Source organism: Chlamydotis macqueenii, chromosome 10, assembly GCF_036417535.1.
Source record: "Chlamydotis macqueenii isolate bChlMac1 chromosome 10, bChlMac1.mat, whole genome shotgun sequence".
NCBI lineage: Eukaryota > Metazoa > Chordata > Aves > Otidiformes > Otididae > Chlamydotis > Chlamydotis macqueenii.
In genome coordinates this window covers 18,877,727-18,890,884 of record NC_141565.1, presented here as the reverse complement: position 1 = coordinate 18,890,884, position 13,158 = coordinate 18,877,727, and the positions used below count along the sequence as shown (strand labels likewise).

General features: G+C 49.6%; 1 protein-coding gene across 1 annotated transcript; it reads right to left on the bottom strand.

Annotated features, from left to right (window-relative positions):
• GPR27 (G protein-coupled receptor 27) lies at nucleotides 1-2,275 on the bottom strand. Its single transcript, XM_010117050.2, has one exon. The coding sequence runs from the start codon at nucleotides 2,202-2,204 to the stop codon at nucleotides 1,062-1,064; it is 1,143 nt and encodes a 380-aa protein (XP_010115352.2). The 5' UTR covers nucleotides 2,205-2,275; the 3' UTR covers nucleotides 1-1,061.
• Nucleotides 2,276-13,158: the final 10,883 nt, after the last annotated feature.

The window sequence follows — 13,158 nt, the reverse complement described above, 5'->3', positions numbered from 1 at the left end:
TATCTTTAGTCACTTTTATTGGTATAAACACCTAAATTGCGATCTAACAGCAAATAAGGATTGTGCTTGTCCATAATCACCTCAGCTGTGAAATCTACTCAGACACAAGACATACAACCTTCCACATACACAAGTTACTTGCCAGCAAAGCAGAATGCTGCCATTCTGAAACAATTACATACAGTAAAGGTTTTCAATGTTTTATTAAAGAAAACAGTCAAAATGTACAAGTATTACCCAGGTTTGTAGATAACTTCCTATAAAGGCAGTAAAATATGAATTTCAATCTAGGTTTTAAAAACTGCTATAGTTGATTATTTTTAAAGTTGATATTTTAAAATCACGTTTCACAAATAGTTCTGAAATATTACCAAATGAATAGTGCAACAAGAAAATTTGAAATTAGTTCTACACTGTTTGCATGTCAAGCAAAAGTTAAAAGTAACTGCTCCAAACACTCAAACCATTTGAGAATGAATGAACCCAACAGCTCCCACCAAAAACTGACTTCTGACCACACTAGCAACGTCCTTTTCTTGTTCTTCACTTAAAATCAAATAATATTAAAACAACACCTCTTGAGGTCATCAAAAATAACTTTAGTATAAAATTGTCTTGGCCCTTATCAAATATTACATGAGTAAAATTGTTAAGCCTTTATCAAAACAGACAGGAATAGGAAAACAAAAAAAAAAATGTCATGGCCTTAATCCGTATCTGTTGGAATCATGTTTAGAAACGTTAGAAGCGAGACCAGAAACTCGGAGCCCTGTTTTGTTTTTAAAAACCACACAATCACAGAGAAAAACAGCTTCTTACTGCCTAAGGTCTGGGGGTGTTCTGCTCAAGTACCTGCTCCCATAGACAGCAACCTTTTTATGTTCTGAAGAGAGCATACGCAAAATATAGAAAAATAAACAAAATAGCTTCTTACAGCCTAAGGTTTGGGTGCTGGGTGGTGGTTTACTGTGTCCCCCACAGGCCACACTCTCTTGAGATCTTATGCAGAAACATGGAAAATGATAACCATCTTTCTTTTTTAGAAAGAGAGAAAAGCCCCCCTACATCCCAAAGCTCTTGAGATCGCACAGGATGGTGCCCTGGGTGCTCTGGATGCTTTGGCAGCATGGGAAGCGGGCTCGGAGACAGACCCTGAGCTCCTTGTTGAAGATGAAGCAGAGGATGGGGTTGACCCCTGCTTGGGCAAACGTCATCCAGACGGAGGTGGTCAAGTAGACCTGGGGGATGGAGCTGGCCTTAATGAAGACCCGCAGGTAGCAGGCCACAATGTAGGGGGACCAGAGGAGCAGGAAGAGCAAGGTGATCATGTAGAACATCTTGCAGAGCCTTTTCTCCATCTTAAACTCCTCCAGCACCAGCAGCCTCTTGATCTGGCTGTGGGTGGCCTGCCTTATGCCCACGAGGGTGGGCGGCGTGGGCCCCCTGCCGAAGCCAGCCGTCCAGTTTGCAGCTGCTTGGCCGGTGGCTCCCGGCCCATGAAAAGTCCAGTTTTGGCTGATGGCCGGTACCAGCTGAGCTGGCTTCATCTTGCGGTGGCCGTGGATGAAGAAGAGCAGCTTGATGTAGACCAGGTGGGTGGCGGCAATGACAGCCGCCAGCATGAGCATGAAGCCCAGCGTGTCGTTGGCCTTGACGTAGCGGTGCTCGAAGATGCACTGCTCCTCCTCCCGGATGAACTTGTAGGTGCCCACGTCGAAGACGGGGGGGAAGGCCATGGCCATGGAGAGGGTCCACACCATGCACACCACCGCCAGGCAGGTCCAGCCCGTCATACGCTTGGCATAGAAGCGGTGGTGGGCGATGGCCATGTAGCGCGTGACCCCCACACAGAAGAGCAGGAAGGCGGCGTGGAAGCAGAAGAGCACGGCCAGGAAGGCCAGCACCTTGCAGCTGAGGGGCCCGTGGGGCCAGGCGGCCCCGCTCCGCACGGAGAGCATGACGAAGGGGAAGCAGGCCAGGGAGCGGAGCCCGTCGGCCAGGCAGAGGTCCAGCAGCAGGTAGTACGGGGCGCGGTGGAGGTGCCGGTCCTTCAGGATGAGCCAGGCGAAGAGCACGTTACCGGCCAGGCTGACGCAGAGGATCAAGCCCAGGGTGGCCAGCTTCAGCCCGGAGGCGCTCAGCAGGCCGCCGGCGCTGGGCAGGTGCGGGCTGCTGCTGCTCCCCAGCTCGCTGCTGTTCGCCATCGGGTCCTTCCTCCTCCTCCTCCTCCTCCTCCTTCTCGGCAGGCGGGGCCGGGGGCTCAGCGCCGCGGCAGCGCCCCGGGGCCGAGGGCCGCCCCGCCCGGCTCCCCCATGCCCGCCGCCGCTCCCCCCCCGCCGCCGCCCCGGCGCCGCCGGGCGCTACCGCCGCGCTCCCCGCGGGCCATGCGGCTCCCCCCGCCCCGCGGCCGCGCTAGGGCCGCGCCCGCCGCCGCCGCCGCCCCATGGGGATGCGCTGGGGGATGGTGGGGGGGGGGTGCGCGGAGGGGCGCGGAGCCACCCACCCCCTTACCGCCGCCGAGCTGCTCCTCCGCGCCGGGCGAGGGGCCGGCCGAGCCTGCGCACAGCGGCGGCGGCTCTGCCCAGCTCCTGCCGAGGACAATGGGGTAAATCCCCCTCCCTTCTTCTTCCCTTCCTTCCCTTCCCTCCTCCTTCTCCTCCTTCCCTCCGCCCCCCGCGCAGCCCGGCCCCTGCAGAGCGCGGGGCTGAGTCAGACGCGGAGCGGTGCGGAGGTCAGGCTGCCGCAGCGGGGCTGGCAGCGGAGCGCAGCCGGGGAAGGGCGGCGGGGGAGCGGGATACCCGGCCGGTCCCCGCCCTTCGCCCTCCGCGGGGCGGAGCGAGGAGGAGGGAGGATGGAGCGGCGGGGGTGGGTGCTGAGATGGGGCTCGGATGTATCCAGGGTGATGTGGGAGCATCCCGGTGGGACGGGACGGGACGGGATAGAGTAGGGTAGGGTGAGATGAGATGAGATCGTGTGGGGTGGGGTGGGGTGAGATGGGATGCGATGGGATGGAGTGGGGTAGGGTGAGATAAGGTGGGGTGGGATGCAGTGGGATGGGGTGACATGAGATGGGATGGGATGGGATGCGATGGGATGCGCTGGAATGGAGTGGGGTAGGGTGAGATGAGATGGGGTAAGGTGCAGTGGAATTGGATGGGGTGCCATACGTGGCCTCGGAGCGCCCCCACGTCCCTTGTCTGGAGGCAGAGGGGTGAGGCTGTTTATAGCTGACGGAGCTGATGGATGTGTGCGTGTGACACAGGTGTGTCTATACCCATATACACACGTATGGATACCTACCGCATACATGTCTCGCTCCAATATACCCACACATTAGCGACAAACCTGTGTTGTCTCGTTCACCAGTGTGCTTTTGCTGGACATACTGGTACTAAATAGCCATTTAACTCTCTGCACAGGGGGCAGCAGCATACGTTGGGTCCAGGGATGCGGTCCCTTGTGGGGCAGGAAGGTTTCCAGGGGAAGAAGGTTAGCATGGTGATCATTTCCACGTGAACACCAAGGACAAGCTGCCTCTGCAGGTCAGGAGCCTGACATTTGGGGTCTGACTGGGGTTCCTAAGAAGGCAGAACGAGAGGGGAAAAGGCAAAATCTCCCTAACCCACATGGGTGTTTTCAGTGTTTCTGCATTGTGCAGGGGTGTACCCAGCTCCCAGGCTCGGTTACGCGGGGCCGTGGAGGGGTGGGCAGGTTTTTGTGAGCTGGGTAAAACACCTTTGGCCTGACTGGAACAGAGCTCCTGCCGATGCACCTGTACCATTGGTGCAGGGTTGTAAGAGGCAATTTAATGAATGTAGGGCAGTTTAATTAATGTAGGCCAGTGAGATGCAGATCCTTGTCCTCTCTCTCCCACGTTGCCATCCTTGCGTATGTAGGGCAAGGCCTCGCCGTGTGCCTCGTCAGGCACGTACCACCGCGCGGCCCTGGGCTCGCTGGAGATGCTAATGCAATTATCGTACTATGACTGACTTTCCTTCGTGGCCTCATGTGAAGGACACGGCTGAAATAATTTTGGAGCATTCTATTAAAAGCCATCAGTAAATTCAGCATTATTCTAGAACCGATAGCAATTAAATCACCTGCATCAGGAGGACGGAGCGGCTTTTGAGTGGATCTTGCTGGCTGGTCTCAGAAAGTCTTGCCGCATCCGGAGGCGGCCAGCTGCCGACCTTGGTCATGCCACCAGACATCCAGAGCAGCTCTGCTGAACTCCTGGCATTTAAATGGTGGTGAAACCAAAACCAGGCTTTCACCAAAATATGTGTTGAGGGCAATCTGTATCACACGCAGGACTTTATTTGGTGGATCTGTTTTGTATCTGTTATTTATTGCTAGTGTTAGGAGAGCAAAGAAATCCAGAGAGGGGAAAAAAAAGTGGCAGATAATTGAGGCTGATTTTTGCTTCCTACCAGTACATCAGAGCTGTTTTCAGTTGTTAGGTTTCTCATTTGCACCGAAGTTTTACTGTGACAGAGAATTGCCCACGGGTTGTTCAGTGCTTTCTGCAATTTTCAAGGCGTTTCTCACATCCGTGCGGTGACTTGAGCACTGGGAGCGCAATGTCCCCTCGGCAGCCCCGGCACTGGGAGCTTTCTGGAGGAGCCAGGGACACCGCGTACCTCGCTTGCCCCTGGTGCCGCACGGGACCGCATTAACCGCCTCCCACGGCAGGATGCTGGGAGCCAAAGCACTTTGCCAAGCACTCGTGCTAGGATCTGTTGTCCTTTGGGACGCGTGGCTTTTTGGAGGAGTGGAGGAGACCTTATGGCCCCCGTTAGCTCTGTAATCTCTGCCATCAAGTGAGCAAAAGGGAACAACACACCTGCTTCCCTCCTCCGTGCCTGCGGGCAGGGTTTCTCCTCTCCCTGAATGCTTGCCAGCGCAGCTGAGCTGGCTCAGGAGCCGCCGTAATTCACTGCTATCTTGCCAGGCCAGCAGCAAATTGCTAGCTCATCTTTCTCCCACCTGTAGCGAGTGGAGAGCTGGCGGGGAATGGTGTTTCGTCCATCTTCCCAGCCCTGCTCCCCTGATGGGGCTGCTCTGTCGCACTATAGGAGGCATGAGCTGGGAATTTGGGGCTGGCTTCCTTGTGGGGCTGGCTGAGAGGTATGACGCCAAAAAGAACGGAGGAAATAAGGGGCAGGCGGGGGTTAACAGGCTTCTTGCATGGGGTTGGACTTGCCAGGATAACTCTGTCCATTGGTTGCACCCAGCCCTTGGGGAAGAGCCCTCCTGCCCCAGGCACTGCGTCTTGGGGTGCTTTGCCCCTTCTTTACATCACACCCATTGGTTCAACCAAGTTCCTCACCCCAGCTCAGTCTCGGTTTGGCCATGAGGACAGTGCCACATTTACTATATTTGACTAAAAAATGAGAAGCAGGGTATTTTGTAACCCCTCTGCTGTTGCAGAGCTGCTGGAGGAGTGTGTTCAGCTATTTCCCTTTCTCACTTCAATCACGTTCATGAAATGAGTTTAATGAAGAGCTATTCTCTGCCTACAAAATGGTGCTGCACAAGCTAGATGGATTCCTCTGACCTTTCAATGGGCTTTACTTGAACTGGCCGCCTCCACGTGTTCTCCGCTCGCTGCCTCGAACGGGAAAGACAGCTGAAAAACCGACTCCTACAGCAAATGCTGCAGCATGTTGCCTCCTTTCCACCAGTCACTGGTGTTCTTCCCGAAGCCTCAGCTATTTATCATTGGTGGTATTAATTGTGTTCTCTTTGTGACGTTTCTGGAAAGAGAAGCATCCTGTATCCTTGGTAGTGCTGCAGTAGAAATCAGCGTTACCTCTGGTGTGACATAAGGGAAGGGGTAGGGAATATCTGGACGTGCCTGAGGGACAAACCCAGAGCCCTTCCACGGCAGAGGTACCACTGGGATGCAGGACAGGTGAGAGTTGTCCACCCAAACAATTTTGCTGTCACAGATAATTCAGACAAGGAAAAGTTTTCAGGATTAGTAATCAAGAAGAGGCAAAGGTCGGTCTGGAGCAGAAAGGGATAACTTGGGTTGGATGCTGGCACAAGGAGGTTTGGATCCTCCTTCCCAGCTCCCTGTAATTCCCAGGCATCTCTCCGGCTGACATTCCTTATTTGTGTTATCTTTGCACCTAACGGGGTGAGTCAGGGACCAGGGTGCCACATAAGCAAAACAAAGAGCTGCCCCTTTGCCAAGGGAAGTTACAATCCAGCTGGGAGCAGGAGCCAGTACAAACCATGGAGAAGGGGGAGGATGAGTGAACAGGGAGGCTGCAGCCGAGGGAAGGGAATGGCATCGGCGTAACCATGGCCATCGCTCATCCCTGCAGAGGGAGTGCAGGGAGATAATGAGGCAGGTCTGTGGGTGTTGCAAGGATCATGATAATACTCGGTGACAACGACGGAACAGAAGGTGACACATTACGGTAATGTTTGGGCACCGGCTAAGGTGAAAACAGTATGAGAAGTTCTAAGTCTGCAAAATGTACAGTGCTACCCAAAATAACCGCGGTGCACAGGAGTCGTGCTCGCCCTCTGTGACCAGGGCGCAGCCATGGCAGACACCAGTGAAATGAAGGCAGATTTGAACCACCGCTGGAAAACCCCCACCCTGCCCCTTGCACGCACGCAGAGGGTGCAAGTGTTGGGTTGGGGATCGGGCTGGGAAGAGCAGGGGCAAGTAGAGGCGGATCTGTACTTGGCAAAACACTGATGGAGCATTTCGGGTGCGTTTTCATTCGCAGAAGTCGTGCAAAATGTATGGATGACACCGAAGTGGAGGACAGTACTAATGTCACCGTCGAGTCCCGATTTCCTGGATGGCAGCAGCGGATCTGCAGGCGAGCAGTCGCAGAGCTGCAGCGATCTGGCAGAGAGGTATCTGACAGCTAGCGATCACATTTTTCAAGGGCTTATTCCGAGCTGTTTAATACTTCATGCACTCTCCCGGGGAGGGAGGAGAGAAGCACGGAGGAGTGTATTTGGCACAGCGGGGAAGTGGACCTGGGTCTTTTCCATCCCTTAGTGCTGTGCGGTTGCAGAGGGAGAGAAAGCCTCCTTCCACAGCGGTACTAATCCTCCTCCACAGCGAGCTGAACATTTTGAACTCAAACAACTCCTCTCATTTTTCCCCCATGTGATGGTGAGTCAGGCTGAGCTTCTCTATTCTTCTCCATAATTGAGTAGGAGATTATTTTGACTGGAAATAACCAGACACAGGTATCATGGCTGTGAATGCCTCCGTGCATGCCACTCGTGAAAAGTTCTGTAGCCTTCTGCAAAAAGGGAACTGGTCTTTAAAGACTTTGCTCAATGGAGAGGGAAGAAAAGCAAAGGGGAAGAATAGCTCCTTCCTGCTTGCTTCTATCGCTGGCTCTGCTAAAGTCAACCTGCTGAATTGTTGGTGACACGCTGTTCTTCAGAAGTGGCTCCTTTGTGGAAGAGCTCCCCTGTGACACAGGGAATAGCCTCAGCGAGACAGGAAATATCCCTGACGTGATGGCTTTCTGCAGGAGCTTGTCACTGCAATCAGGTCCCCCAGACACGCCGAGAAAGTTATGAAAAGCCATTCCTCTAAAATCTTCAGGGGAACCTCACCAGGTGCAGGTTTTCCTGCTCCTTCTCTTCCTCTCTCCGCGGTCCCAAGGGAGAAGTGGGTGCAACTTGAGGCCGTGTCAGGGCACACGCCTTCCTCCGCTGCGGTGGCAGGTGATGCTGCGAGATACTGTGCCCTGCCGCGTCCGGCCCTTGGTGGGTACCACGGAGGGAGGTGTGGCCCCTCCTCAGGGCTGACTTTGTAGCTCTGTGCTCTCCTACTAGTGAAGCTGGATACCAAGAAGCATTTCACAAGATCAGTCTTTCTCCAGTTTCTGTGCAAGTGGGATTGCTTCAGGCTGTTGAACCAGCCTGCTTCAGACTAAGCCCAGGAGTTTTATCTGTGCTGTAGCAACCTCAAGCCATTGCTGTTCTGCTTGTGCATCTCATGCCTCAGCTGCTCACTGAGGAGCTAATGAGCTTTTGGAGATACATGGGTGCTATAAACTCCTTAGGCCGGAGATAAGCAGCTTACTGCCTTTAGGAGCCCTGCCAGCCTTTGGCTCTGCCGCTGTGGTGCTTCTCAGGCCCCAAATTCTCTTTCATTAGCAGGCAGGCTTCTAACACTGTGCAATAAGTAAGTGTATTCCTAATTACACGTGCACAGGTGTGCGCCGCAGCCATCTCCGCGGGCTGAGGTAGCTCCTGGCAGCGGGACAAACAGGCGACAACAGGCTTTACACGCTGTGTGGTCACAACTCCCATCGCGACTTCAGCCCTCGCAAAGTGCCCTCCCTGCACTGGGGCTGCACCTTCTCCTCGGTACGGGGTGAAACCACCACCCCGTCACGGTGAAATGGCCTTCGGCACCCAGCAGCAAATTCACTGTGGGCAGCTTCAGAGCAAAAGGTGGCTGTCTGAATTATGAAACAACTTATTTCCATTGCTATCCTTTCTCTGCTTTCAGATAGACCTACTATGAATGCCTGTCTAGAAAATTTCACTGGGTTTAAAAAAAAAAAAGGTAATGCACAACTGGAAGTTCATTTTCAAAGTCACTGTGATAGCAGGTTTTTACTTCCTTAATCTCAGTTCAGCCCTTGCTGTTCTCCACTTGCTGTTTCCAGTGTCTGCCGTCAAAAGCAATCCTGCTGCAACTGGTCACCAGGCTGCAGTTGCTGCCCTTACTAAACGCTAAAGAGAGCCTTCAGATAAAATCTGCTTGGCTAGTCAGAGCATCTTCATCTTCATTGTGTATTTTACCTTCCCCCCCCCCCTCCTTTTTACATATTACCCAGGTATAAATTAGCCCAACAGCACTCTTTCAAGGTATGACTAGGAAGGTAATTTGGTATGTATCTCTGAAATTTATGTTCAGTTGCTCTCCTTGGAGCAGTTTTGGAGTTAATCTAATCATCAGGAAGAATTATTTAAGGTGCTGGACGTACCTTCTGATACCATCTTTTAACTCAAGAGAATGAAATCTGAAAGCTGATTTCTTTGCTGCTATATTGTCCTTACAGATCACCTTTCCTGCTGGTTTCTGCCTGTGCACAGCTTAGACTGAAGCCAGAAGTACTCTTTCTCATTTTGGCACTCTGTGCAAGTGGATATCCCCTCCTTGCCTTCAGCCCCGTTGCTGGTTGAAATGAAAGGAGGAGCAATGCAAAAACCTTCGGTGTGAGTAAAACTGTGAGATTTAACAGTATCAGAGAGCCCATGAACACTAGTTGAATGCTAAATTCTTAGTTGTCTGTTTAAGTAAAACCCTTGCCAGGAGATATGAGTGGGATGATAATCCTTTCAGTACTTAAAGGGGGCTTATACGAAAGATGGAGACAGACTTTCTAGCAGGACCTGTTGCAATAGGACAAGGCGTAATGGTTTTAAAATAAAAGAGGGTAGATTTAGACTAGATATACGGAAGATATTTTTTACGCTGAGGGTGGTGGAACTGGCCCAGGTTGCCCAGAGAGGTGGTGGATGCCCCATCCCTGGAAACATTCAAGACCAGGTTGGACAAGGCTCTGAGCAACCTGATCTCCTTGCAGGGGTGTTGGACTGGATGGCCTTTACAGGTCCTTTCCAACCCAAACTCTTCTGTGATTCTATGATCCAGCACCATATTCCTGTGACAGAGAGCAGCGGTTCGAAGGTCAGCTCAAGGCTCTTCATCACCGCTGCTGAAGCAGCACAAACAGTTCAGTGCCACATCTGGGATTCAAATCAAGCCATCACCAGTTCAAGGGCTGAAAGCCACTAACTAACCCTTCTGTATTTAAATTCCTTCTTCAACACAGGCGTTCTCTCATCATTTAAATTTGAACTATAGAAATAGCACGTAAAAAGGTTTTGCCATTTAGAAGCATTCCAGGTCTCAACCAAGTGGGCTAAGTAAAGCGTGAGAAATATTTTTTACCATACTATCCTATCAATCGGGTTTTTAAGGCAGGCTGATGAACAGTAATCTATTATTTTAATAGCGCTTTCTCTCTGGTAAAAGGTCTTGCTAACTTACTGAAACAGAGCTTGAAATAACAGATAAAACCTGCCAGAAAAGCTGTCATGTAGTTTGGAGCTGAGTGAAAATTGTGACCAAAATCTGAGCCTACCCAAACCCTGAGTTAAATGCCAAAATGCCCCAGGATTCCTTGGATCATCACGCAAGCTGTTAAGGATAACAAACAGTTTATTTGTTTGGGGTTGGGTCAGGTTTTTTTCTTAGTTATTCCTTTTGTGTGAAGGGTTTTCCTTTGGGAGGATTGGGTGGTTTTGTTTTGTATTTATTTGGCCTTTTGCTCTTGCATTTTATGTAATAAAGTTCACTTCACTGTTGCAGGACTGAGGGAAAAATCTCCCGGAGCTGTGTCAAACCTGAAGTCTTCATACCTGAAAGGAGCAGAGTATGGGCTTTTGGGAAGATCCAACAGGATTTCACATTTTTGGTGGTCTTGAGAAAAAATGTTGTGGTTAAATAAAAACAAAGCTTAGGGGAAAAAAAAAACACATTAGTTATATGAAAAAGCCTTGTAGAAAGCCCCTGTGTATCATCTGAATGCCAATCAGATTACCTTTACAACAAGGACATGATGAGTGGAAGAACCATGGAGAGCTGGATGAATTTCATCCATGAGTCCAGCCTTGGCAATAAACCCAAAAGCCAAGCTGTGCAAGGCTTTTCTTCTTGAAAGAGGAACCCAGCTCTGCTACCAATAAAGTGAGAAATTTGACGTTGATTTCAAAGGGAGCTAAACCAAGATCCGTGGAAAGGGAGGGCTAATATACGATGCTGCTTTTCTTTTTTCCCTACTAATGTGACTAATTAAATGTTTGTATTTTTTAAGCACTAACTGGGTTTTGATGGCTGTTTAGAGACTTTGAGAAAGTCAATAATTTTGATGAAATAAGACTGTAGACGCCAGAACAAAGTCCACATGGAATCCGTGATGTTGCTAGGATACAGCTATTAGTATTTTCAGTGGCTGGGGTATTTTTTTGGTGTGTTTTTTTTTTTTAATAGAGTCAGCTTAACCTCTTTGACAAACAGTGGGAGAATACACGACTGCCTGATCCCATTTAGACGATGCTCTCCCTTCAATTTAAAGTAACGAAGCCAAACTTGACCCATTAGTTTCAGCCACTTTTATTAGTTAAGAAGAAACACAAAGCGTAATTTTGACTTGAGCTACAGGGAGCACAATTTGTCTGAATCTTGATTTTTTTAAATGATGTGCAGGATTTTCTCCCTGTGGGTGTTCCATTGCTGAAGTCCATCTCCCTCTAGTGGTTTATTTCCAGAGGGGCCCTTGGCTTTACTGGCTTGGATGGGGACAGAATTTGCTGGACTGTGATGAAAAAATTCTATGAGCTGAAGCATAGAGCAGTGTTGAACTCGTAATTTGCAAGAGGTGAGCATAAAACCTATAAAAATATTATTTTCAGTATTTTTTTTCTATTTTAATTTTTTTTTTTTTTTTTTACAATATCAATAGTAAGTGAGGCTTTCCATCCCAGGCTTACTCTGTTGTACAGGCTAACGTATTTTGCTCACTGTATAGGATGTGACTCTTGCATATTGTTTCTTTCAGCTGTATACTGGGATGTCTGTAGAAAAAAAAAAAAAGGTATTTAAGCTCATTTTCCACATCAAAGCCAATGCCAGATGCAGTGCCAACAACATTCTTTCTGATTTAATATAACACCGAATAGCATTGTGGAGGGTGCTATTTTGGGATGCCCATGTTTGGGGAAGTGATATCTAAGCGAAACACTCTGCAGATATTTTACTGGGAATTAAGGAAAAGAAGGGTGTTTGGAGTTTGTTTCCAACATGTAACTTGGATTTGAGATCTGTCAGGTTTCTTGCATTTACGCCCCTGAGTAAAGGTCTAATCTAAAGCGTATTTACGTCAGTACATATCTTTATTTAACTGCGAGGGGCTTTGGATGAGGCTTAGCCTTCCTCCACAAGCCATGGTAGCCAGAGAGAGCTGTGATTCTGCAGCGCATCAAAGATCCTGAAGGACGGATCTCTTCCCAGCTAGCACGTCCATCTGAGGTGGGTAGAGGGCTGGTGCTGCCTTCTCCAGCTTCGCACCTGGCCAAAGTCTGACCTGTGATTTGCTTTATCTTCTATGAGAGGAACTGTTTGGCCTTGCATTTTCCTTTTATAAACTGTAATAGAGAGAAAGCTTGGAGAAATTTAAGATTACCAGCCCCAGAAGCAAGCGAGCTCCCATTCCGTTTTCTCAGGCCCCTGGACCCGAAGGTTATGAGATGCCATCACCGTCCCGTGAAGCATTTTATGGTATGTTCAGTGATGTAAGAACTTTAGGGGTAAGGTTTTACTTTTGTTTGACTTTTACTTAATGCTCAGCCTCTACTGGGCAATCAGGAACCTTGGTCCCTCAGGAGAGTGCTTAAACCACTTTCCTCTGGACGCTGCTCTGTAAAACCCGCACAGCAGTTCCCAGAATAGTGATTTTGGAGCCAATTTTGTCTTTCATTTTTGTTTTCACTTTTCAGGCTGAAGTTTCCACATGGTGTCCTGGCCAAAGCTGGTTTGATTTTGGTTTATAACTTAAGCAAGAACTATTCCATTAATTTTGTTTCTATAAAAATACACATTTACTCTTAGCATGTGGAACAAAATTCTTTTCCTTTTTAAAAGCTCCACAGCTAAAAGAGCAGATGTCCAAATGCAGTAGGCACATCGTCCTCTCTGAGACTGGTTCTAACATCACTTACAGACAGTGAATTAATAGGAGTCCTATCTTTACAAGGAGCTCAGGGACACTTACAGGATGCCCAGGAATGCATGAACTGGCTTTACTTTTATGTAACTGTGTAGATATATTTTTTAGCCTTGCACAATGCCTATGCAGGAACTTTTTTAGTAAGGAAGGAAAGGATCTAGTGGAACTGCACTTCTTTACTGGACCAGTGAATGGTTATGTCAATTGTACAAGCTAAGGAAAGGTTCCTCTGCTTGTTTGACTCTGGTAGGTTCAGATATTTGAAGGAAGACCTCAAGGAGCCTGCGGGGACCAGCTGTGAGGGGACCCTCTCCCGTGAAGCGGTGCTCAGTACTGCGCGTGAAACCTTCCATCCCAGACTGGACTG

Coding starts and splice junctions, on each gene's coding strand:
- GPR27 (XM_010117050.2), bottom strand. CDS start 2,204: ATGGCGAACAGCAGCGAGCTGGGGAGCAGCAGCAGCCCGCACCTGCCC.